Source organism: Microcaecilia unicolor, chromosome 12 (assembly GCF_901765095.1).
Source record: "Microcaecilia unicolor chromosome 12, aMicUni1.1, whole genome shotgun sequence".
Taxonomy (NCBI): Eukaryota; Metazoa; Chordata; class Amphibia; order Gymnophiona; family Siphonopidae; genus Microcaecilia; species Microcaecilia unicolor.
Genome location: NC_044042.1, coordinates 37,541,769 through 37,569,145, shown reverse-complemented (window position 1 = coordinate 37,569,145; position 27,377 = coordinate 37,541,769). Strand labels below are relative to the sequence as shown.

The 27,377-nt window shown below is 40.2% G+C and overlaps 1 protein-coding gene across 2 annotated transcripts in view; it reads left to right on the top strand.

Moving 5' to 3' along the window:
- Positions 1 to 27,377, top strand: part of SORL1 (sortilin related receptor 1) — a 208,982-nt gene that overhangs the window by 48,411 nt on the left and 133,194 nt on the right. For both annotated transcript variants that reach the window (XM_030220409.1, XM_030220408.1), the window contains exons 7-11: positions 802 to 903; positions 4,952 to 5,121; positions 9,901 to 10,096; positions 13,026 to 13,143; positions 20,560 to 20,633. In XM_030220409.1, the coding sequence (XP_030076269.1) occupies positions 802 to 903; positions 4,952 to 5,121; positions 9,901 to 10,096; positions 13,026 to 13,143; positions 20,560 to 20,633 (660 nt within the window). The remainder of the gene's footprint in view (positions 1 to 801; positions 904 to 4,951; positions 5,122 to 9,900; positions 10,097 to 13,025; positions 13,144 to 20,559; positions 20,634 to 27,377) is intronic.

Here is a 27,377-nt window from a genome sequence, read left to right as displayed (position 1 = left end):
GACAGCTGCTAGAAACTGGTGATGAGTTCTGCCTGTTCCTGTTCAGCTGAATGATTACTTTTGATCCAGCAGCACTATCTTCTGGACAAAGAACATGGGGGTTGTCTCCAAAGATGAAAAGTTTTCTAAAAACGTACTGTACCAAATTTTATGCAAAATGTGAACCTTTGTACTGGATTGATGAGTCATTTAAGAGGAGTTGATATCATGGATCACAGCTTTGAAATTGGAAATGATGGTTTTCAGCTAAGTTACTTCTACTTAGTAATCTGGTCTGAAAGTGCTAGTAAGTGGGAGAGTCTGGTGAAAATAGGAATGCCTTTTGAAGAAAAGTGCTTCAAGAATGTAGAGGAGATGTCTTAGATTTTTTTTCCACATATTTCCAAAATTTACGTTTTTGTTCGCAGCTACACTATGTCAAAAATAGTATTCTGTTTCCAACCCAAATATATATAATAGCTTATTTTTAAAACATACCAATAAAACTAAATGAACAGTTAAAACAAAACTGTAAAAAGTACCAAACAAAGTTTTTTAAAAATTGGGTCCAGTGGTTTGGTTGGACCTTTTCAGGCATGACCAGTTGATCTGCTTCTGCCAGGGAAACTCAAGGCATACCAGAATCAGTGGCAGGAAGTTCTTTATTTCATAATCTGTTGCAGCTGTGCCAGCTGAAGTGCCTGTATGTATCGCTCCTGAAGCATTTTTATTGTAAATTTTCCATTGCCTTTCTGGTTAGATGATGTATAACTTAAATATGCTAAATTTAGATTGATTTAATTTTTTTCTTTCTCCCATTAGCATCTGTTGGGTAGGCAGGAGAAATCTTCAGTTCAGCTCTGGGTTTCCTTTAATCGCAGGCCAATGAGAGCTGCACAGTTTATGACGAAACACCCTATCACTGTAAGTGATGTTTTCAAATTGCGCTGACTTTTCCATACCTTCATGTGTGTGTCTGTGTGTACCAACCTTAGACCACCAGGGCATCATTAAGGTGGGCCTAGGGGGTCTGAAGGAGGGGGGGGGCTTCTTCAGGAGGGGGGGATGCTATTAGTGGGTAGAGGGCTTTAGGAAAGCATAAATGGCAAAATAGATTTTTGCATATCTTCAGGGAAAGGAAAGGTTATGATATAAAGGTGATAGAATGCTTACCAGGGATGGATGGTAGAATTTATTTTACCATTGAGCTAGTCATAACTTTTGGTGTTTATAAAATAGCCAAGTTTCTTTTCTTTTTTTTTTTTAAATTGTACTGGTAAGAGAAATTGATTTCCAAGTATTGTTCTGTGTACATAAGGAACTCAGGGTCTCTTTTTTACTAAACAGCACTAGCGATTCCCAGTGCGGCTAATGCTCTGTTACCCATTTGTTTTGAATGGTTATGTTGCATTTGTCATGTGGTTTAGCAAAAGAGAACCTCAATTCTGTAAATGGCACCCAAATTTGGATGCCCAAAAAGGCATGCTAAGGGCTATTCTATAAACAAAATTCCAAGTTGGGCACCGTTTATAGAATGGCGCTTAGAACTGGGATCCGCACCTAGTTTTGGACACAAGGATTTACACCAACTGGTGTAAATCCCTGCACCTAAATTAGGTGTGGATCCCTTGAATTCTATAGCACTGTGTGCAAATCCTAGAAACGCCCTTTATCCACCCATGCCTCTCCTATGGCTACACCTCATTTTCAGATCTGCAAGGAAAAATTTACATGCACAACTTCATAGAATAGCAACTATAAAGATGCGCACGCAAATTGCAATTATTGCCAGTTAGTGCCAATAATCGATAGCGCCCAATTATTACTTCTGATTGGTTCATTAAGCAATTGAATTGTGCTTGCAATTTTGAGAGTTGTATATAGAATTAGGGGACTAATCATAAGTACTCCAAAATTACCATTTGGCTAAATTAAAACAGAAAAAGATAAAATTGTTTTCCTTTTGGCCACAAAAACAGACTTGGGTACTTCCTTGGCAGATCTTGGCTTACTCTTTCCTTTCTTGCAGTTTATAACTGCTGTACTTTGGGGCCCTTTTACTAAGTTGCGGGAGGGCTAATGTGCGGGTAGCACGTGCCAAATTGGTACTACCACCAGGCTAGCACATGTGCCCATCAGTAATTCAGAGTTTGGCGCGTGCTGAATTCTGCAATAGAAAATAATCAACAGTTGATGCACGCTGCATGATTACCACGCAGATAGCATGTGAGCCCTTACCGCTAGGTCAGTGGGTGGCGAAAAGGGCTCAGGCCGTAAATAGGCACGCGCTATTTTTAATTTCACTGCACGTCCATTTCCTGGTCCAACAAAAAAAAGGGGAAACAAAAATCTTCCGCAAGAAATCAACAAAACAAAAAGTGTAAGTCACCAAACACACAAATGTTCAAGATCTCAAACTAAATAAAAGCCAGTAGGCGAAAAAATGAAGTCCCCATCAAATTTATTTGTTCATAATTGGTAGAACCTAACACCATTGGAAGAAAAAAAAAAACTCAACACGGACCATGTTTTGGTGCGCAGGCCTTCAGGGGTCCTATGGACGTAGCTTATGTAAATAAAAGGAGGTACCTTCCTAAACGTAGGCAAACAATGACGTTCTCATATAGCTCTGCCTAATGTAAACAAAAACTGGAGGAACACAAGACAGAGAACAAACAGATATAAAAGAGAGAACAAGTAAAACGCAAGGAAGGGAAAGGAGTTAGAACATGATCAAATTCCATAGACAAATGAGCAGAATATCATCAAATTCTATAGACAGATGAATGATATTAAGTACTGGAGAACAAGGAGAGGGGAAGAAAATCAGTTACAGATTATTAAAAAAAAGATAAACTTATTAAAATAATCAAAAGGCTTTTGGGAAAAGCCAGGTCTTTAAAAGTGCTTTAAACTTTTTCACGGAGGTCTCTAAATGAATTTCCAAGGGCAGTTGGTTCCAGAGAACTGGTAGAAGGTAATGAAAAGCAGACGCACTAGGTGGGTAATAGATGACGAGAGGACTACTAGAAGGTTAGCTGTGGAAGTGAGCATTGGGAGGGGGGTAGTGGTATAGGGGAAAACCAGTAAAATAAGCCTTGTGGGTAAGAAGCAAAATGTTAGTTAGATCCTAGCAGGTATTGGGAGCCAGTGCTGCAAAGTAGAGAGTCGTATAATCGTATTTCTGGGCTCCATATATGAATTTAACAGCAATATTGTGTACTAATTGTAGTCTGCAGGTAGAGTAAGAAGGACATCCTGCTAGTAGTGAATTATGGTAATCCAATTGATTGAGGATAAAAGAAGAGAGAAGGCTTTTACAGCGTTAATGTCAATGTATGGTTTAAGAAATCATATTCTTAGTAAATTGTAGAACATTTTTTGTACCACTTAGGAAATATGAGTGGAAAAGAAAAGTGAAGAATCGAAAAGAACTCCAAGTGAGCAAACTGTGTCCTTGAAGGGTAGAGGAGTAGAATTGATAGATATATCTGGGATGGAGGTAAAGAATTGAAACCAAGCAAACAATTTGTTTGGTTTTTGAAACATTGAGAGTCAGCTGAGCTGCCCTTTGATACTGCTATTTGAAGAAGCAGCATAAGCAAGCAACATGTGGGTGATGTCCTCAAATAGAGCCAACATGGGGAAGTTTCTGTAAAGTTGAGTAAAACATACAAAAGCTCTACTAGGCATGCACAGAAATTCCTGCTCAGTATCCATAGTGTGGCGATCTTTTCAGTCTTATTGCTTTGTCTATGTTTTGGTGTTCTTGGTAAATCTTTTGCAATCTCTTTATTTTCTTAAGCAGATTCATGTTGTTTGTTAGGTTTTTATTCTCTGTGGTCCAAATTCTAACATTTAACTCTTGATCTTTGCAGTTAGTGTTTCCATTTCTCTGTAGGTGATGTGATTTTTTTTCTTCAAACAATGATTACTGTATTAGAGTGTGATAGGGTAAATACAACTGCTGAACAAAGTACCACAAAAATATGGAGAAACCTTTGAAGCCACTGAACAGGTGGAAAAAAGACACCTGTGAAAACACAAATATCCCACTGAACTGCAGGGAAAAATCCCCGTCATAGCTCTAAAAAAAAACATCCCTCCAACTTTGAAAAAATAAACCTCTTTAAATCAGAATTAGTATGTTCAATGCAGAGCAATAAACATAGTATTTGTATTCATATATCCTTCAAAAAAAAGTTGTTTTTTTTGTTTTAATACTGATCTGCATTTGTTGGCAATACTCCAGTTGAATGTTGGAACAGTTTCTGCATCTAGTAACAGTGCTCCAGTTTAAGGTACTAGGTACTCCCCTTCAGTGCCTCCTTGTTTCTTTTTTAATTTTTTTTTTTCATTTTGAAATGGACTACCTTTAAATTGGAGTACTCTTATTGGATGCAGGTAACTGTTCAAAATTTTCAAACATTTTGTGCAGAATCCCCCCAAGTGTAAAAGGACCATCAGGTGACAGGCAAAATGGTAAATTACCCACACAGACCTAGTGTCCCCTCCCCTCATGTCTAGGAACATCTTTTTCAATGCCATGGCTCTTATGGCAATGTTGATTGTTTATTCATGGGGCTGTCCACTAGAAATGCATGAAAGGTGAAATGTACTTCAATTGTATTTCTTTAACTATGACTCTTTAGAGAGAGCTTTAGGTGGGATAACAAAAGTACCATCTGGAAAAACAGATCAATTGTGATAAACATACAGACTTTTAGTAAATTATATATAGAGAGATTCCTTATGCTAATTTTTTTGCTTGCCATTCAAGTTTGCAAGAGGTAAAAAATTACGTTAAATCACATATCTTTTTTAATGTGGGAGATTTGTGTAATAATGTTCTACTTTACCATAGTATTGTATATATTACTTTTTTTTGAGGAGCTGTTTTATATTTGAAATGTACAGTAGGAAGAGGTTGATGTTTTTTCTTTCCTGAATGATTTTCACTTATCTATAACAGGAATATTATATTGCTGATGCTTCAGAGGATCAGGTGTTTGTGTGCGTCAGTCACAGTGACAACCAGACACACCTCTATATCTCAGAAGCAGAGGGTCTGAAATTTTCTCTCTCTTTGGAGAATATCTTGTATTTTAGTCCTGGAGGAGTAGGCAGTGACACCTATGTCAGGTAAGAACATGCAGAGGTTGCACAGTATTGGAAAGTACAGTGGAACTATGATATCTTTTTATGCATGTATTTTAATGGAACTTACAGAATATCTGTTTTCCATGGAACCACACAGCTTCTGAATTGCCTTTACAGTCAGACACCCTATAGTGATTTTTAACTTGATTGTGTGTGAAAGTACATTGTCGGTTATACTTACGTGAATAGTTGAGGATACCCAAGATGGTTGTCTTCTGAGACATACAGATGAATCTCATACATAATCATGGTGGAAATCTTGAAAACCCGACTGGTTGTAGCCCTCTGGAAAGTCATTTAAAATTAATTTTTAAAGTTAAGATGTAGGTATTCTTCAACCAGAGGGAAAGATAACAGATCTTACATGTTTTTCTATTTTTCTTGTATTGTTACCTGTGAAATTTTAATGACATGGATCTTATGAGGCCTCTAGTATTTTTCTTGTTTTCTGTTATTTATTTATTGGAATTTATTGACCACCTTTATGAAGAGATTCACCCAAGTCGGTGTACAACAGGTACAGGTTTTGTTACATCTTTTACTTGGATTTAGCACTTGACTGATGTCTTGGGGTCAAAGGAGTATAATGCAATTATACCCTTGGACTTATCAGATGCCCCCAAGGTGAAAGCTTGGCTCTTCTAAGCTTTTTTTTTTTTTTTTTTAATTTATCCAGTTTTCTTAAAGATTCTCCCAAGTTTTAAAACATGTGGCGACTGACTATCCACTTGATCAGTATCTGGACTAACTTGCCACCTACTTTGCAACTAAGACCAGTTCCTCATACCTTATTCAACCGTACAAATAATTAGCCTTTGATTTAGCCACCCATCTTATTTTTTAAAATCATTTATTACATACATATTTCAGTGTAGCAATACAAGAAAATATATTAAAGTTCACATCAATGGGAAGAGGAGAAGCGAACAAAAAAATAACTAATTCAGGAACATTTCCTACAACAAAAAGTACCCAGCAGTCTTGAACTTTAACCTCCCTTGATGACAACAAATCTTTACTTAGATTCTTTTTTCAATAGCAATTGTTCTAACTGAGGTGGATCAGTAAATATGTAATTTGTATCAGGAAATTTCATCAAACATTTATAAGGGAATTTAAAAAAGAATTGGCTACCCATCTATTTATCCCAACGACTTTGTCCTACCCATCTTGTATATGTGTCTGTAGGGCTTAGTTTGTAGACAAAAAGGAAGTGGAACTGTGGAGGTGGGGGAGGGGACAGGCAGGACAGCCAGGCCAGGAGCAACAGGACAAGAGGGGCTGGAATAGGGAGTAGAGTGACTGTTCTTAGCTTTGCTCTAGGCTCATACCCCTCCACCTCCCCTCTTCCTGCCAGTTGCTTGGAAGGAAGGGGCTGGAGTAAAAGAACCCTATGATTCTGGAGTCTGGAAAGAAGTGGTGGAACTGAGGCCATGGTGACCTTGTGGATAGCAGTACTCAAAGGAGAAAGGTCTTCAGCAGCTCAATATGAGTTTTACCAACTCCTGAATGAGTTGGCTGGTGAGTTGTGCATGATGGGCATAAGTGCTGCTTGGAACCTCTTTGGCTGGTATCTTGGTTTGACGCTCTAAGGGCCTGGCTAGGCTTCTCAGAAGTTTCCCCCAATATTGATCCAGAACTGGAGAAGTAAGGTTGTTAATTAACTGTTAATGTAAAGTTACTGTTCTGGGCGGAGGGATGGCTGGAACTTTCCTCCTTGTAGAAAGCTATGTTGGTTTGGTGTTAGCTCCTTGTGGAAGTGTTGGGAGGCTTCTCACTGGTTGCCGAGACACTACTCGGAAAACCTTTTGATGCTTTCTCTTTAGACTTTGTAGTTGATGTTGTTGTGCCAATGGTTTCCACTAGATCTTCCTAGTTGTGATGATACAGATCTCTTGCTGCTAGCTTACTTTTCTCTCCTTGGGATTTGGTCAAAAAGGAGAAGATTTCACTGTCTTTTTAGTAGCTCTGTACAAGAGTGTACAATTGGTCAGGGTTCTGAGGGACTAGAGCCCATTCACTTTTGTTTTCTTGGAAGGCAATTCATCTTTTCTAGTTTCTGCAGCATAATTCTCTAGTCTCCTGGAGTGGTTGTAGTTGGTGGCTCTGGGCAGCTAGGGATATGAATTTTCACCCAGTACCCAGTTCTTGCATTGCTACATGCTCTGTCAGGGTCAGAGGGACTTGTATCTTGTCAGTTGGGTTCTGACCCTTTTATGTCTTCTTCGGTTCTGTTTCCTTTGGAGGCTTGAGAGTTCTTTATTGCTTGATATACTGCTTATCAAAAAGTAACATCTATTAGTTTACAAATCCATGTTGTATCTTGTCCCTGGGGTAACATCTAAGTGGTTTACAAATCATCAGTCATTACATCAGTATGGATGGCTGGCAGCTGCATTCCTAGTTGAAGGTGATTGAGGGATTCCAGTAGCACAGCATGATAAGTCTTGTGAGGTCTGTTGCTCATGGAAGATGGTCCCTGTCTGGCCTGAGAGTTGAATGCTTTGTGTGCTTGATACCTTTATGTGGCTTATGGCTTTGAGTTTATGGCCTGGACCAGGGGTGGTTTGGTCAAGGTTTCTATATCTCTGGCCAATTGTTAAGTTAGTGCTATACATGTTCTCAGGTTCAGGGTTAATGCTTGGTCAGTTCTTATGATTCTGGAGGCTTTTGCTCCTACAAGCAGTTGTCTGTCTTCAGAGTGGAGTGGCTTGAGTGTTTTGCCTTTGGGTTCCTCCTAAGGGGTATGCTGGTGGCATGCTAGCTGGGTATAGTTGGAGCTCATGCGGCTCTTCTAGGACTTGCTTGGTTCATTGGTATGGTCTGACACCTGACTCCTTTTCCTCCAGCAGGCACATGGCTGGAGATGTGTTGCCATATGAACTCTTGATGGGTGTGGATATGGCCTATAGATCCCTATCAAGGTAGTCTTCTGTATGTCTTGGCTCAGCCCAAACCTTTTAGTCCATGTTGTGGTATGAGTCCTTGTTGATGGTTTTTCTTGTGGCTCCTCATACTTGTTTATGTGTTCAGGGGTTGTCTCTAGTTCCCTTCTTGTCTAAGTCAGTTAAAGGTTGCTCTGGTTGATGGTCAGGAGTTTTACAGACCAGAGCCTTTTTTTTTCATTTTCTCAGGGGGCTGTTGATCTCCTAGGTCTCATGGGTTAGTGGTGCTAGGCCTTCCTTTGTAATGTCAAGCTTTCCATTCATCAGTACGCACAACTGGAATGCACTTCCCAGAGCCATAACCAGTCTGAGTGACTACCTTCTCTTCTGCAGGGCTTTAAAAACGCATTTGTTTACAAAGAGGCATATTTTCAAAGCACTTAGCCTTCCAAAGTTCCGTAGAAACCTATGGAACTTTGGAAGGCTAGGTGCTTTGAAAATGTGCCTCATTGTCATTTTCTACAAGAACTATGTAGGACTATAACCCCTGCAACTATGCAACCGTGGAATCTGGTTGGACTCATTCTTTTGTATGTTCTGTGTAAAGTGTCTTTTCTGTCTTCCGCTCATGCTCTTATTTCTACTTTGTCTATGATATCACCCAGAGATCTCTCTCTGGTTTTGTAAGCCACATTGAGCCTGCATGTTTGTGGGGGTAATGTGGGGTATAAATACTTTGATAAATAAATGTATGAATCATGGGTCACTGGGTACTATCTTTTATTGTGTGTCTGTTTCTTCCTTGATTGATTATTGCAGTAGGATTGTGCAAGGTGAAAAGATGTTGCCTTAATCAAGTGGTGCATTAGGGTCTAGTCTTCCTCCCACTCAGGTTTTGTATAGTTTTTATACATCCCATTCTTCTGGACTGGTCTAGCTCGATAAGGAAGATTAAATTTGTTCTTACCTACTAATTTCCTCTCCTTGTGTCCTGCTTTCCCAATCCAGGACCCATCTAGGAAGGCTTTGGTTGTATCTTTGAAGCTGTGCTTGGTGGCAGTCCAAGAAGAGAGTTTGCTAGGAGCTCTATAAGTCTTTTATGTAATGCTGCTCTGTCGGGCTACTCTCTTGCTGTTCTATGATGCTCCTCTATGGCAATAAGCTGTGTGGATCTGTGGCAGTGCTCTCTGTGAGGCTTCAGTGTTGTCCTTTAATGTATTACATTGCAGCGCTATAAGCTTGGTCTGTGTGTTCTATAATGTTTCAAAAAGTTGACTTATAATTCTGTTCAGATGTTTCAGATCTGCTTTGTCAACCAGTATAAGGAGTGGCACAGCTCTGGAGCTTGCCAGTATAATGTTATTTAGTACATTTCTATCCCACAGTATCTATAAACTCTAAGTGGGTCTCAACTAATACTCCTAAATTTCAGGATGTACAACCAACATATGACGTTGAATTGTCAGTGTTCTCTGCCTCTATCTGCTGGTTGCAGGGCAAACCCATTTGTCTGGACTAGTCTAGCAGGACTCGGGAAAGGACATTAGCATGTAAGAGCAAATGTATCCATGTTCCTGTTAGTATTCAGTTTGCCTATCTCCAATTTTACGTCATTGATTGCATTTATATTAGGCCATTTTACTGTTATGCTCTTAATAAAATTGTAACTTATGTCAAGTTGTACCTGCTGTACACTGCCTTGGGTAAATCTCTTCATAAACGCAGTAAATAAATGCACATAGATAATATCTCTGTTTTTGACTTTTTGAACTCTGATGTAGCAGTTAAGTAGTGTTGTTTGCACAGGCAAGAGGAACGTGAAACAGAAATGAATCCTCAATAAAGAACCAAATAATGCACAGACTTATTCTTACAGAATTTTTGCCAGAGAAGCTACTGCTGACTTCCACAGAGTAGAAGGTGTGAGAGGTGTATATATTGCCACTCTGATAAATGGAACCTTTGGCCATGGAAGAAACATGAGATCTGTCATTACTTTTGACAAAGGAGGAACTTGGGAATTTCTTCAGGCTCCTGCCACCAGTAGATATGGAGAAAAAATAAATTGTGAGGTGAGATAGATAACATTCTAATTTTTTGTCTACTAGGATTTAAAAAAAAATGGAGGGGGGGGGGGAAGAAAAAGTATTTTCCTAGTAAGTACTTTACAAAATTCGAGTACCGTATGTGTTGTGTTAGATGTAATCTTCTAGGACACTTTTAAGTGTTTCTTCAAGCATCTGAATGAATTGAAGCAAGTGGGCCAAATCCCAAGTGCATAGTCTTTGGTATGAAGTCTTCTTTTTTTTTTTTTTTTTAGGTTGAGATTATAACTATCTCAATATTTTATGAAACTACCCAACTGGAGACCTGTGTAGAAGAGACCACCACAATAAGGGCTATTCTTGTGGCCACCTTTTGATTTTGCTTCTGATCGTGATAGGGCACTATCAGGACTTTCAGTGTTCTTAAAAAACAAAACAAAACACACACGCACACCTACACCTACCTACACTACACCTCTGACAATTTCATGGACACAAGATTTCAGTTTTTCCAGATAACATGCAGTTTCTATAGAGGAGGAGGGTCAGAGAACACACTGCATCAGCCCCCTTCTCCTTTCCTTGAGGGAAGGCCTGTTTGCATGTATCATCTGTTAACTGTGGTTTTGAAAACCTTAGTAAAACTAAAGAAATCAAGGAGCGATGGTCTCGTAGCTCCTTTTGACCAAAGCATATCTTTGTCTATCAGTTGTCAAAATCAGTTGGATAATGTTCCAACTCTGGTCAGAGTATCACACAAAACTGCTTAACCCCAAAATCCAGTTCTCATGGCTTAGATGTTGAGTGTAAGGTACTACGTTTCCAGGACTGGCCAAAGGTGTTTGACTCCTAGGCAAATTTTCAGCTGTATGTCTCCAGCTTAGTGTGTCTCAAAGTTCTCCCCAATACCATGCATATCCAGGATGTTTCCTACTCTCCCTTCCTCAGACCAGCATCTCCTTATCTCTTCTCCCTCCACCCCACCAACCATGGTGTCCATTATCTCTCTACTTCTCTACTCTACCCCCTCCCTTCTCTGTGGTGTTGAGCATCTCTGTCCTTCCCTCTTTTTCTATTACACTCCACAAGTGTCCAGCAGGTTGGCTTCCCTTTCCTTTCTTACCCCTTCCAGGTGGCACAGATTCAGCAGTGGAAGACATTGCAGCCAGCTGTGATGTTTTTCATAGGCACAGTGAGTGCTGTGTAAGTCCTCCCCCACTAAATTATGTAGGCCTAGGCAAATTCCTGGTCTGCCTAGTGGTTGGAGTGGGCCTATACGTTTCATTGGTTTCTCCAGTAGAGTTTCTCAGGCCTGTTTTATGGGTCAGCTTAAAGGAAGTTTATCCTCTGGTATCTTCTGTCTCTCAGAAAAACTGATTGAATTCCTGCTACATTTCTCAGACTATGGAGTAGACTGTGTCAGGGTTCACCTTCATGCAATTGGTGCTTATCGTTGTATAGTAAGTAATTCCATCACTGGTTCAACCCCTAGTTTTTGATTTATGTGAACTTGCTTTGTCTGAAGACTTCATCAAGGCACTTATAATATTTTTGGAACTTTAATATTGTATTTACCCAAAAGAGGAAAGCCCTTTAAGGAGCTGTTGAAGTCTTGCAGGCTCTCAGGCTCTAGTACTTGATCTGGAAGATTATATTTTTGATGGTTATCACTTTAACACACAAAGTTGATGAGCTTTTCAAGCCCTAATGACATAAGCATTGGAGTGGTGTGGTGATATTGGATTTCCTTGTTCATGAGCCAGTCATCTGCTAATATGTGTCTTCTGGCTCTATGTTCACAAAAGTGAACAACCAAAACAGAAGAAAACAACTCCATATTACTCAGTACATCATGGAAAACAGTGGAGATGACCAACAAAACACCAGTGGTGCACTAATAACTTTAATGATTGTCTTCTATTGGACTCAACATGGGCCATGTTTTGGCTGAATGGCCTACATCAAAAACGACATGGGCTGTGTTTTGGCTGAATGGCCTGCATCAGGAGCCCTGATCCTTGCAGATCATTGAAATTAATGAACGTCTTCTATTGAACTTAACACCAACAAAGTTATTATTGCTCCATTGGTGTTTCGTTGGTCATCTCCACTGTTTTCCATGGTGCACAAAAGTGAACAAGCCATGTATAATTTGGATTACAAGATAGCATTTGTTTCCCCTAAGTGCTTTAGTATGTTCCAAATAAAAGACAATCTACCCAGCTTTCCATTTCTGTTGAACCAAATGGACTTGGCATTGCTTTAGTTAAATGAACCCTTTCTAAATGAATAACAGATTGCATCTCCTTTTGTTATGTACAGGCTAGTGTAATGCTAGATGGGCTGTGTCAAATCTCCTGGTTTGGTGATCTGGTTATACTTCTCTTTTTGGAAGCCAACATTTTATAATGCCCACTTGAATGACTGATAGTTTTCTCCATTCATAAGGAGGATAAATTGCATGTTTCTGTTGTAATTATCCACACATTTCTTCTCTCCTCCATTTTGGAACTGGTTTGAGTTGATATATTGGGAGGTCAATGTGGCAGGTGTACGATAACATTTACACATATTTGGACAAGCTCTCTATGCTTTTCTGATTGAGCTTAGAGAGAGGTGTTCCATATTGGTGCCATTGGATAACATTACCTAGATGTCTGGCTGATTTTAGTGTTTACAGAGATCACTCATTAGAGGTAAACAACTTGATCGTTTGTGTATCATATAAAAGCATGCCCTAACAATTAGCATGATACTTGGAGAAGGCTATTATAAGCTAAAAATGTTAATGGTTTTGATGCTTTTTCTTTTGCATAACTTTTTAAAAATAAAACAAGTGACTGTTTTGATTTGAATACGTCCGGAATCAGGTGACTTCTGGGATATCTATGCTTTTAAATTACAAGGAAACTGAATATTCAGTTCATCTTGTAAAGCATGTATTTGTCCATTGCAGGCTTCCAAAGGCTGCGCTCTTCATCTTTCTCAAAGGCTGAGCCAGTTGCTGAGCTATCAGTACCTTGGGAGGTCCATTCTCTCCAAAGAATCTGCCCCTGGGCTTATCATTGCCACTGGTATGTCCTTTCTAGAATCTTAATTGGAAAACTATTTCTTCTCATGATAGTATGAATATTGCAGTACAAAGGTAGTAGTTCCAATGATGTAAACAAATGTATATATAAAGATGAAGAAAACAATAAGATCCACGTAAAAGGATCTATCAGGTAATAATGTGCTACTAGCAAAAAGTTGCAGTTATCACTGGTCCTCTTGGTCTTTCAGTGTTATTACTTTTCAAATGCATATAAAAACAAAGCATTTGTCATACATAATGTCACAGCAGTTCCAAATGCAGATAGACTTATGCACAAATGTTACTTATCAGAAGGAGTTGCATCACTGCCAGGATCCTAACATTGGTGTGTTTCATCATCTGTTTGGAAAAGCCTACCCCAAGGACTCAGCCTGCGTCTCCACTGCTTGATACACATCAATTTAATGACAATTTTGGACACATCCACCCTTCCCTCCTCTCCCCTGGTTTCCCTGTTCCTTCCCTATCCTCTCCATTATTTCTTATGTAGGCTTTATGTTGTATTAGCTTAATTTACTGCATTGGCATCTGCCTTTGTGGTGCGATGTAAGCCACATTGAGCCTGACACAGTTGGGAAAATGTGGGGTATAAATGTGATAATAAATAACTCTACACAATGACTTTTGTTGAAGGAAACAGCATCTTGTTCCATCTTGATAATTTTAGCCATGGAGCAGACATGGTTATAATTAAAATGGACATGCTTTGTGTTTATCCCCTTTTGTTATTTTATTCAATCAGAATAAATGGTATGCACACGTGATATAACAATCCTGCCAAACCACTAAAGAAAAACTCAAAATGTTTGCGTGTTAATACAAATCTGCGCAACCCCATTTCCCCTGAATTTCTTTGGGAAATCGTATGCACCTAAAGACACTATGCGCAGACTTCTACCTAGACATCAACAGGCAGTTTTGTAAAAACCCATGTGAAATAGCTCTCCTTATTGTTTTTCTTTGTTTTTTGTGTTTTCAGTATCGTGCACAAAACTTGTGAAAAAAACAGTAAAATGATTTTTTTCATGGGCCACAAAGACAGCAATTTTCTGCATGCTTCTTATGAATAAAAATGTGTGTACACACACAGCAGCTTCTGAACATTGCCTGATCTGTGTGTGTCGCTGCGTACGACTGGTAGCGGTATAGAAGTGATTTATAGTAGTATAGTGATGTAACATTTCTCATACATCTACCAAATGAATGAAATGCACCTGTGCCCCAATGCTCAGAAGCAAATGTGGTCACTAGAGGCCATTAGCGACAAACTAGCTCCTGCATTACTGGACACAGAATGCTCTGATGCTCTAATGTAGGAAACAACATGCACACCAAAGATTAGCGCAAATAGCATGCTAATGTAGTTATGCATGTTAATGAGTTCATTTCCTATTCCCTCCCAATATTCAGAGAACAGCACAGGGGAAAGGGAAATGGGACTTGACTTGATATACCACCTTTCTGAGGTTTTTTGCAACTACATTCAAAGCAGTTTACATGTGGTCAAGTACTTATTTTGTACCAGGGGCAATGGAGGGTTAAGTGACTTGCCCAGAGTCACAAGGAGCTGTTATGGAAATCGAACTCAGTTCCCCAGGATCAGAGTCCACTGCACTAACCACTAGGCTACTCCTCCACTCCACACAACACAAAGCCTCCATACTACTGTAAAAAATTAACGCCAGCTTGGAGCAGGCGTTGGGGGGTTTGAAGACAGGATTTCTCATGATTCTTTCTCTAAAATCTGCTGTTCTTTTATACACTTCAGATGCAGAAGGAAGCCTGTGCAAGCCCCTAAGTGCCAGTAGGGAAAAACAAATGTGCACGAGTCTGAGCAAACCTGAAAGTGAAAGCATACATTGGCACCTGTTTCCTGAGTTTAAATTTAAGCCTTCCAAGTAAAAAAAAAATATAAATAAAATTGAAAAGCTTATATTTAAAGGCACAGAAAACCGACACCAATCTGTGCTTCACTGTTGGGTTTGCCTGGTGCATGTGAACAGGAGCTACACTTACCATACTAACTCTTCTGTGCATGTGCCAAGCATGTCTCCCCCTCCCCCCCCCCCACACTTTTGTTTTAACAGCATGCATATAATTTGCATACCATTCCTTTGTGCATTGGCGAACTGATTTTCTATGCTGTTCTGGCAGTACTTTTTCAGCACTATTGGCTTACTGTTGGAGTTCTGATCATCAGGTTCCTGCTGACTCGGCATACAGTATTCATGCTGTAGCAGGATGTGTCTGTGTTCAACCACAGAAGGAAAGGAATGTTCCCCGAGTAGAAGGAGCTCGGGAGAATGAATGAATGTTCTTACACTAGTATTACATTATGATAGAAATATGAAATTGTATTTTTCTTCCAGAAAGCCACATCTGTCTTTTTGTAGCACACATATCTAGTAGCTGTATTGGTCCTAGATACACTGGTTCCTGCAGGTTGTGTGATTCCCTTTTTTTGAACCCAATCCTACTACATAACCACGCATGTGCAGAACAGCGCAGCTGTTCTGCGCATGCGCCTCGTCACAGGTCTCTCGCGCATTGCCGCCATAGCTGTCCTGAGCCGGCCATTTGGCTGATGGATGATCTTCGCTCGCTCTGAGAGCAGGCTTCTATTGGTAGAGAACACCCCCCCAGGAAACATCCTCCGAGGCAAAGAGCTGCGTCCTGTAACCTATAACTCGATCTCACGGGGACAGGAATTGTACACAATTGGGCCAATACTTAAAAACATGAATGGAGTAGCCCTAGCCAACGCCACAAGGTGGCCGCCGCACCTGGCATCGCAGGATTCCTGCGAGAGGGGACTGCGGCATCTCCCCTCTCAGTCCATGGGAAATCATGGGGTCCCAAGCCGCTTCTCTTAAGCGCCCCGATCAAGAGGGCTCCTGATCCCCCTGCCCCGCTTACCTCCGGCTACCAGTCCTTAGCCAGCACCTGTAACATGGCCGTTTTGCCGCAGTGCACGTCCCCAACCAGCTTACAGCGGCACACAGCTGGCTGTGGAGGCTTTCGTTCCTTCATGCCATAAAACTACGATCGCGCGTGACACTACTCAAAAATAAAACTTAAAAAAAAAAAAGATCTATCCTTACTCCCAGCACCCTGTTGCGACTTCAGGTAAACTGAACTAAGCCCTCTACTTCCCACTACAGGAGCAGCGCTTATCAGGAGTATGGGAGGCATAATATCTACAAACAAACAAAAAGAAAGACACTGAATTCACTGTCACACACTGTCTCTCGCACACAAACTCTCTGTCTCTCTCCAGCACACCAATTGCTTTCGGTTACACAACATGAGAGCTGGAGTCTGGGAAGCATAATATGTAAAAAAAACAACAATGAAAAAGCACACACACACATTATGATTTTATAATTGTATTATATTTTATTGTAAGCTGTTCTGAGACATTTCTGTGTAAAGCACTGCAGAAATAAAGCCTAGGGAGTATGCTATTCAATCTCCCAGTTCATGTCTTTGTGCTTCATTGTATCTAGATTGAAAATCCAAAGTTGTTGCCTCTAGTTAAGTAGCACTTCTGTCTCCTCCTTGCCATGATGGCATATAGTCCTCTGATGTAAAGAATCTTACAATGTTGCTGCTCCTTCTGATAGGTAACATTTGTGCAAATATTTGCATTTCAATATAGATTTAAGGCTTTACCTTTTCATATATTTTTAAAAATTTCAAAAATAATGATGGGCTCTAACACAGGTTGTCTTGCACTAATGCAGTAATATTCAAGTCACTGCAGGTTACAGAGGAGTGAGATGCAAATGCATGTAAAGCATCTCATTATTATGCAAAAACTAACGTGACTTTTAGGAACACTGGGTGCACACTTCAAGTCATATAATAGCCATAAAATTACCAGGAGAATTGGGCTTAAAACCTGAGCTCGATGCTCCCGTACTGCAGTGATGCCCACTCCCTTGCTCACACTCCTCACCTGTGATCACAACCCCCCACCCCCTGCTCACTCTCTTCATCCCTATCACATCCTCCACTCCCTCCAGCATTGGGAGCCTACCGGCCCTGCATCTGATGGTCCAGTGGGTCCTAGGGCAGATGCTATCCCCAGTCACTCCTTCCCTTCTGGTGCCTCTAGAAGTAGTCTCACATTACTATCATTAGGATTGGGTGATTGTAGGCAGAGTTATTCATTGACTATGGGAGTCAGCAACCTACAGTACTGAGACACCAGAGGTTGGTGACTCCTGTGCTAAATCAAGGTGCGGTAAAAACTAATCCTTTACCGCACCTTGATAACCTCCCTCTAAATTGGGTAATCTGTTGATGATGGAGTGGAGGAGTGGCCTAGTGGTTAGGGTGGTGGACTTTGGTCCTGAGGAACTGAGTTCGATTCCCACTTCAGGCACAGGCAGCTCCTTGTGACTCTGGGCAAGTCACTTAACCCTCCATTGCCCCATGTAAGCCGCATTGAGCCTGCCATGAGTGGGAAAGCGCGGGGTACAAATGTAACAAAAAAAAAAGAATCAGAGTATATTTGCTTTCTGATCAAAGCTGCAGCTAATACCATATCAAATAGTTCACAGCAGGTTACAGCAAGACAATTATTTGTTGAACAAGCATTGTCACCAAAAATAAGGTTTTTTTGTTTTTTTTTGGGGGGGGGGGGGGGGGTGGAGAAGTTTGAGAGAGCACCAACAAGCAGATGTATTAAATTTTTAACAAGCAATAGGTTTTTGTGAACAAAAAAAACCCCAACTTTTGAAAATTTGAAAATAGTCCAAGTGAATTGCAAGCTGGCAAGAGTTTTCTGAAACAGTATTAAAAGTATTTTCCATTAATTGTTTAATAAGACCAAACATGCTTTTGTGATTGAGTTTTCTCCTCTGTGAAGTGAATGAGGTATCATGTTGCAGGCTGTTTATCTGATGGAATGGTCAGAAGCAGTGTCAGGATTTAGTGTGTCCAAAGAGAATGGGAACAGTCAGTGTGTACTACAGATGTTTTCAAGTAGTCATCCCTAGATGTAAGGTTCCGTGATTCTTGAACCTTTAAATACAAAAGTACTAAATTATTTAAAATGAAATCTAAAACACACAAAACTCTGTGCTGTTCTTAGCCTGTTGGTGATCTGATTTGGCAAAAGTGCAGTGCTTCGTGCTTTCTGTAAATGCTTTCTGAAAAGTTATTTACAACTTAGATAATGTTATCTTTCTTTGACTTCAGAAGAACTACTAGTTTGCTGTACTGACTCAGCAGAGGAATTGTTTTTTTTTACACTAGGGCCTATGCACTAAACTTGAGCAAACACAGGAAAAGCCCTCGTGTATGCTAAAATAAGGCCTTAATGTGCATGTTAAATTGGTGTAGAAAGGAATTAGTATGAGTGTACTGAAATATCTACACACAAAAATATTTGGTGTGAATGAGGTTTAGCACGAGCAAGATAACGACACAGTACGTTCAACTTCTATATTTAAAAAGGCTTACTAATGGCATATGGGGGACTTGAAAAATGAAGGCCACAGATAGGAGATAACATGATGAAACTGTTTTGTAGGTCCTTGGGGATAGGAGGCAATGTTCTGTTGTGGAGTAGGAATTGGTTGATGGATAGAAAACAAAAGGGTAGGATTAAATGGCCAATTCTCTCAGTGGAGGAGGGTGAATAGTGGAGTGCCCAAGGGATCTGAACTGAGATGGGTGCTATTTAACATATTTATTAATGATCTGGAAATGAGAACAATGAGTGAGTGATTTAAATTTGCAGATGAGATTAGGAAAGAGAGAGAACATAAGACAAAGAATATTATAATGCCTCTGTATTTCTCCTTGGTGTGACCACACCTTGAGTATTGTGTGCAATTCTGGTCACCGTATCTTAAAAAAGAATTAGAAAAGGATCAAAGAAGAGTGACAAAATTGATACATGGGATGGAATTCCTCCCATATGACCAAAGGCTTAAGAGGTTAGTACTCTTCAGCGTGGAAGAGACTGCTGAGGGGGGATTTGATAGATGTCTACAAAATACTGAGTGGTGTAGAACAGGTAAATGTAAATCAATATTGTATTCTTTCAAAAAGTACAAAGACTAAGGGACACTCAAGGAAGTTACATGGTACTACTTTTAAAATGAACAGGAGGAAATATTTTTTAACTCAACAAATAGTTAAGCTCTGGAACTTATTGTCAGAGGGTGTAGTATTAGTGGTTAGTGTTTCTGGGTTTAAAAAAGTTTTGGACAAGTTCCTGGAGAAAAAGTCCATAATCTGCTATTGAGATAGACATGGGGAGACCCGATGCTTGTCCCTGGGACCAATAGCATAAATCTTGCTGCTATTTCGGATTCTGTTAGGTACTTCAATTGGCCACTGTTGGAAGCAGGATACTGGGCTAGATGGACCATTGGTCTGACCCAGTATGGCTATTCTTATGTTCTTAACACATTTGACCACATTATTTTGCTAGAACAAAATACAACCAGCACACACAAATCTTTCCTAGAAATTGTTGTGTGCATATGCATATTTGCACCATTAATATGTGTCTCCAACACTGTGGCGCATCAAAGTGACTCTTCAAGCATTGCTTCACATCTCTCAAGGTTCAAGGCACACGGGTTTCATAGCATTGTGGAAAAGGACAGGCTGAGGTTGGGCCAACTGGGTCTTCTCCATGTCTGTGTGCTTGCTCCTTGAAGTGTGGTGTGCCACAAGTTTTTATGAATGTAGATGTGATTTGGGCTTGAAAAACTTGGCAAACATTGCACTAGTACACTGTGCCTACACTAAAAGGTGATCATGGAGGTAGAAGTTGTCAGCTGCCAGAGCCCTTATGAGTATGGTCAACCAGACTTCTCCTTCGGCTATCATCTTGCATGCTGTTCTGTTCCCATTTACAGCTTCTATTCCTACTCTTTGAAAACCTTTACTGACACGAGACTGATGGTTCTAAAAATGCACTCATGTCTGTTTTGTGCTTTCCTTTTTGCCTGTTCTCTTGGAGACTAGAACTCTCTCATTTCTCCCTCTGCATTGACAACCCCTTTGTCATGCTGATTTGTACTCTTTGGAGGCAAACAGGAGCCAAGAAGAAAAGAGAACTGAGCTTGTGTAGGTTAGCGTAATTTTTCTATTTAGTTTTCCCGCAGTAAGTAACATGCTCGAGGTATGTAGCCAATGCATTTTTGAGTTTCCATGCACGATAATAATATGACTATATTATTGGGGGTATTTCTTGCCAAGGCCGCGATCTTACTGCTTCACTCTGAGTGACACTTTTAACATGTACGTTCAATTTTTTTGCAAGGCTCTACAAGACACTCCTGCTTAGTACAAATTTTATTGCATAGGTCCTACATTCTCTGTGCTTGCATTTTCTTCTTTTAAATAATACCAAATATTTTCTGCCCTCTAGGTTCAGTTGGAAAGAATATAACCAATAAAACGAGTGTATATGTTTCCAGTAGTGCAGGAGCCAGATGGCGAGAAGTAAGAATGTACTTTTTTTTTTTTTTTTTTTGCTGTGGTAACAATTGTATACTTTGCAGATCATCATTCAAATTGAAAGGAACTTAATGCTGTAGTTCTGAAAAGAGCTTTAAAATTTTCTTATTGAGTTAACTTGTCTGAGCTGTGGCACTATGTTGTGGGTTCAGAACAGTAAAGAAGAGAGGACATGTGATTTTGTATAGAAGAATAAGATGAATCAGCCACATGAGGGGCTGATATTATTTGACAGCACTGATAGAACATTTTCTCAGAGGCTCTTTAAAGTCTTAGAAATTTTTTCTGGTCATATGCAAAGCTCCCTTGTTCTATTTTCTATCCAGTGCCACCGAACAGTTTTCTCCTGCTGTTTTCAGGCCTCCTCAGCCACTTTATTCTTCTTTAGCTGTCCTAGGGCCCTGTTTACTAAGCCGTGCTAACTTTTTAGCGTGCGCTAATGCTAGAGACACCCATAGGAATATATGGGTGTGTAGCATTAGCACGCCTACAGCGCAGCTTAGTAAACAGGGTCCCTAGTTAGGTTTAGTGGCACTTTGTAGATTTTTGATTTTTTGACATTAGCACTTGGCTGTAGTGGTGGTTTTTTTTAAATTTTTTATTTTAGCTGAGCGCTCTATGTGGCTTCTTTCAGTGACGTTAGCAGTCTTTCTCTTTCACAAATGTTTCTGTTTTTAATTTTGCTTGAGTGGAGGAGTAGCCTAGTAATTAGTGCAGTGGACTAAGAACCTGGGGAACTGGGTTCGATTCCCACTGCAGCTCCTTGTGACTCTGGGCAAGTCACTTAACCCTCCATTGCCCCAGGTACAAAATAAATATCTGTATATAACATGTAGACTGCTTTGATTGTAACCACAGAAGAGCGGTATCCCCTTTCTGAGTAATATTTTTCAGAGTGTTACACACTTTGTAAATTTATGTCCTTAACAGATCATAGTGAATTATGCATACATTGTTTGTGGCTAGAACATGACGTCCTTGGATATAGTACTTGCTCAAAAATGTAATCTAGGGCCATCAAGGTCTTGCACTTGAGACCCCAGGAGATCAATGCCACTAAAGGAATATTTGGTGCATTGACTTTTGCATTGAAGGCTTTGACACTGAAGTATCAAATAGCTGCAACATTCATTGGTGATACATCAAGCACTAAGGGAATCTTTGCCTGCCTCAGAACCAGACTAGAAAACTGGCTTCCTTGGATTCAAGCTTATATCAAAGGAACCACAGCATTGAGCACTGAGGTAAAACTTTGAAGCACTGATGTCAATCTTCTTCAGTGTGTGGATCTAAGATAAGAGAGGGTGAGCTACCATCAAATCTTCCTCCAAAGCAGGCTGTGTCAGAAGGAGAGTTCGTCTTCCCATCGTGTCACCACTGAAATAGCCTCCAAGGTTCCAGTCAGCCATCAGTATTACTCCTTTGGCTATCTAGGAGGGCTTTTCCTAGCTTTCTGATACAGTTTGAGTGCAGGCCTCAGCAGCCTTTTTGAGAGAACTGGATAAGAGGATACTTCAGGGCCCTCCCATTGACACCTGGAACAGGTGTCAGCACTGCATATCTCAACACAGATGTGGCCCTGATTGAACTGGTCCTTGAGACCTTTGTCTTAGCATTGAGTGTATTGGCATCAACATTGGTGTCTTGATGTCAAGACACTGTTGGCACCTTCTGTTCCAAGATACTTCCAGAGAGGAAAATCTCCCTGATTGGTGCCAGTTGATCCCAATGGCCAAAATGTCATTTGGGATGCTCTTATGGCCATTATTCTAGAGTCAATGCCCTCTCAAAGTTTAGTGTTTTTGTTAGTATCAGATTGATTCTGAGCAGTCGTAGGAGTCCACTTACAGATTTAGAAAATCTGGATCTAAAGATTTATTCTTCTCATCTCCCACTGGATCACTTTCTTCTCTGGCAAGCAGTGCATCCTTGAGAAGAACCTCTTCAGCTGTTGTACAAAGAGAGGTTCATACTATTTCCCTTAATCTGGAGGTAGAGAATGAACGCAGAGCACCTTTACTCGGTCTCTTCAAAATTCCTAGATGTCCCTAAAGAATCTGGCAGCGTTACTGAATAATTCCTGCAGGATTTTCAGAAGAGAATGTTGGAGATATCACTCTTGAGTACCACTATAGGTGAGAAGGCAGTTTCAAAATACCATGTCCAAGGTTCTCCATAATCCAACTAGGTCCAGCTGCCCCACTAGTGTAGCAGTTCAATCCACTCTGGAAAAAAGCCAGGAAGTTTAAAGCCCAGGACTTGGTGCCCTGAGTAATGAATATCAGATGTTGGAAATTTATGAGAGGAAGTTCTTTCAGGATGGAGTGCTTAGCTCATGCATAGCAGCCTACCACGTCTTCGTGGTTGAAAATGTGAACTTTGCATGGGAAAAGATGAGAAAAGTCTGTCTTCCTTTCAGAAGAAACAGGTGCTTTGTTTCTCAGTTGAACAAGGGAGAGAATGGTATTCCATTCGACCTACAATGTTTACAGAATTGACAACAAGAACCTCCAACATGCCAGCTGGTACACACTCCCTGGATGAGGACCTTGAGGCCCTAGAGCTTCAGGGAATGTATAGAAAAGGCTTGTGGATATGCCCTGTAGTGAAGGAAATATCTTTCTAGATAAGATTAAAGAAGTGGTGGATGTGAACAAAGATTTTTTTTGAATGCTTAACAGGATCTCTGAAACAATTGTGATTTATCTTGCACCTTAAGGAAGTTTGAGTGAATCTGGATGTAGTTATCAACATGGGCCAAGACATGTTATTTTACCAATAACTAGTGCTATTTTAGCACAGGTCCTATTTTATGCAAAGATGACCTAGTTACTAATAACTGGTGTTAACAGTAAAATAACAGGTCTTAATGATAGTCCATGCTGATAACTATATTTTTCTTTAAACAAAAAACCCTAGCTCCCTTGCATCATTCCTAGGTAGTAAGTGAGCTTGTGCTATGATCACAGAAACTCTAGACATCACATATCAGAAGGCTGTTGCAATCCCTTCCCACACCAAAACTTGCTGGACCTATCTTCCCTTTTGCAGACAGGTAGAAAAGAACTTGTCTCATTTGGGGGGAAAATCTGTCCCCAGAAAATTTGGAGAAGTCTGTTTCAACCTAGACTTATGGCTTGAACAATTCCAAGCATCCAAGTCACCTGGGCGTGCCCAGCGGTAGCTGTGTTTTGCCGCGCGATACCTACGTGGTAGTCCTACCATCCTTTCTCCGAGGACAAGCAGGCTGCTTGTTCTTACATGTGGGTCAACGTCCGCGTCGGTCCAGGAATTGGCATTTTGCCAGCAAAATAAAACAAAGTTTTGCTACAGTCTTCTAGCGCGTGAATCGCACGCACTGCGCATGTGCGGACGACTTCCCGCCGGTCGCATGAGCGTGCTTCCTCAGTTTTTTCTTGTCCGTGGCGGAGAGACAGCGTTTCTACACTTCTCTTCGCTTTTGGCCCAGGAGAAAAAGTCTTGATGACGAGTTTGTTTACTTTTCTTTTTCTTTTTCACCTCATTCTTACAAGAAGTTTTTTTTTTTTTTTTTCTAGTTTTTAGCACCTTTTTTATAAGTTTTCTTTCTTTTTCAACCATTAAAGTATCATGTTTTAAATGACAACTTGTTTCTGCATTCTCCTTCAGGACATATGGAATGAGCTGCCTCTGTGTGTTAGAGCGAACCAAATTATGTATGATTTTGAAGGAAACTGAAAACTTTTATTTGATAAGTTTTTAGAGTTTTTTTATTCTTGTTGATTTACTGTGTTTATTTTGATGTATTTTCATAATATACTAATGGGTCTGAGGTTTTCTAATTTTTAAAATTTCATTGTTGTGTATTTCTAGTTATTTTTTAGATGTCATTCCCCATATTTAACTTAATGGGCTTTTTATGATGTAAGCTTCCTAGAACCTCCTGCTGGGATTTGTGCAGTGAATAAGTCTTGCATTAGATTAGATTAAAAAGAAAATACTGAAAACTAAGAGCAGCTGCAAAAGTGTTAAAAAAAATAACAGGAAACTACTTTGGCACTGGAGCTGGCTCTTCAGCTTTCTAATGTGGCACCATCTTGACTCCACTCCCCTTCTGGTCTTCCCGTCTTTTATTATTCCAGGTTGCTTTCTGTTTAAACATTGTGTGTGTGTGGTTGATCATCTTGCTGTTCATAGAGAGCAGCCATTACAGATAAGCAACTTAGCTTTATGGGGTTGCAGGGTTCAGCTGCTGAGTAATATTGCTTTTCCAGATGGTAAGCAGTGTTCTCTTTGTTTCTCCTATCTGATTGTTAAACAGGTAGTTGTTTCCTTCTCTTATAGTTGTTGGTGGCAGGCTTTTGATTGAAATGCTAACATAAACACCTGAGCAGAACCTCTTTAGATATAGCAGATTGCGCTGAGCTGGGAATGGAGTGTGAGGGGACCTGTTAGTTTTGTGTATGTCAGAAACAGGGGTGCAGCATTTGTAAAAGAAGACAAGTAAGATAACCTGGGATGGGAGAAGAGGGAATTGGGAGGGGTGCAAGGCCAGAGGCACCTCCTTCTCTCTGACCCAGGTTTCAGAATCTTCCTTTTCTCTCATTCCTTCCAGTTCTGAGGTTCTCCCCCTTCCTCCTTTCTCCTCCATCTACTGCTTCTCTCTCCCTGTACCCCAGTCCCAGAACTTGCCTTTTTTGCCTTTCCCTTGATCTCAGAACACCCTTTCTATTCCCCAAATCTCCTCCTGTTCCTTTTTCCCGATGCCTATGATCTCTTCACCCTCCCGATGCCTATGATCTCTTCACCCTCCTCTACTAAAAAAAAAAAAAAACCTCCCAAAAGAGCAAAATTATATAGATACAAGCAATGTTGGAACACTATTCTTATTTGTATTACATAAAATTACATAAAATTATTATTTATTGCAGAATTGTCTAACTCATGCCATAGATTCAACCTAGGGCATTGTCTCCATGTGGGTTAGTTTTGCACATACCATGACAGTAATGAGCCTCATTCCTTAGTCTTGGTATGTAGAGTATGATCTCAATCTCTCAAATGTACCGCTGGTGCTCACTGTAGTACTTGCATCCTGCCAAGGAGAACCTCCCTTTGGAGTTCATAAGATGTAATGTATATAGGTAACTTATCTAGGTGCTTGAGAATCTTCTCTGTCTCTACATGATTCAGAGTAACGCTTCTCTGATCAACACTGTTCTGGTCTTTCTCTTTTGTGTCTGAATTTTACCATTGAGCTGTTGTAGGAAATTCTGTCTACTACAAGGTTCTGAACACTATCTTCATTTTATAGAATTACTCGCAGCTTAGAATGAGTTTTTATTTCTTTTGAATTCACACCAGTTATAAGCAGTGTTTTTGATTATATAGTATGTACACCTCAACAGCTGCTATTCTTTCAGCTCATCTAGAATCTTTTTAACAGACCACAGAAGTGTCTGTGTTCTAGTAATGTTTAGTAAGGCTTGTTTTATCTTTAAAGGTTTATGGCCAATGATGGGTAGTGGCATAAAAAGTGTTAAGGATGCAGTAGAGTGGACATTATGCCGTGGATTTTATATAGGGTGCCCAAATGTGGGCATGCTCCCGAGGTGCCCATTGAACTTAATCGGCTAACGAGCTGTTAACAGCCAATAATAATAATTTGTTACATTTGTATCCCACATTTTCCCACCTTTTTGCAGGCTCAATGTGGCTTACATATAACCGTTAGCTGATTCCGGTCTGAACTAATACATAGTATGAATGAATACAAAGTGATATTGTGGTAGAATGAGGTACATGTATGGTAGGTACAATTGAGGGGAACTTAGGGAGGGAAAGGAGGAAGAAGAGTAAGGTAATGTCCATTATGGTCTTTGGTTATATTGTGTCGCAAGTGTCCAGGTATTTTTATGTTGGGTTGGTGGGGTATGCTCTTCTAAACAGGTCTGTCTTTAGTGCTTTCCAGAAATTTAGGTGGTTGAGCGTGGTTTTTACTGCTTTTGGTAATGCGTTCCATAGTTGTGCGCTTAGGTAGGAAAAGCTGGATGCATAGGTGGATTTGTATTTGAGTCTTTTGCTGCTCGGGTAGTGGAGGTTTAGTTATGATCGTGCAAATTTTGTGGTGTTTCTGGATGGCAGGTCGATAAGGTCTGTCATGTATCCCGGTGCCTCGCCATAGATAATTTTTGGATGCTAACAACCAATTATTGACATTAATTGGCACAAATTAGGATTTGTGCGCTCATCTGTCTGTGCCCTATTCTATAATGCTGGGCATCTAAATCCCATAGTATGCAACCCAAAAAGTTCTGTTAAGTGTTAAAGTATAATGGGTCAGCATGCCCAACTTGGGCGCCAGGATTTACACCAGATTTCAGCAGGTGTAAGTCTGGCACCCAGGGAATTGGTGCTAAGCTTTTATTCTATAAAGGGCATGTTCCCTTTATAGATTAGCGCTCCGTGCTGATCTTTCTGGCAGCAGCTTTTGTACACCATTTATAGAATTCCCCCTCCCCCCAATGTCTATTTTCAGACAGTGTTTCTTGATTGCAGCTGTTATACCTTAATTTCAGCTGGAATTGCTGCTAGTTTTCTTTTTAATATCATATAAGACTGAAATTACCATAATCCAGCATAAAAAGTCCATTCTATAGCAAAGCTGTCACCCTCATTTAACAGTCTTGCTTGTTCAGAAAGTGTGATGGAGAATGGTTAGTTTTGTTTTGTGTTATTACCACAGCATAT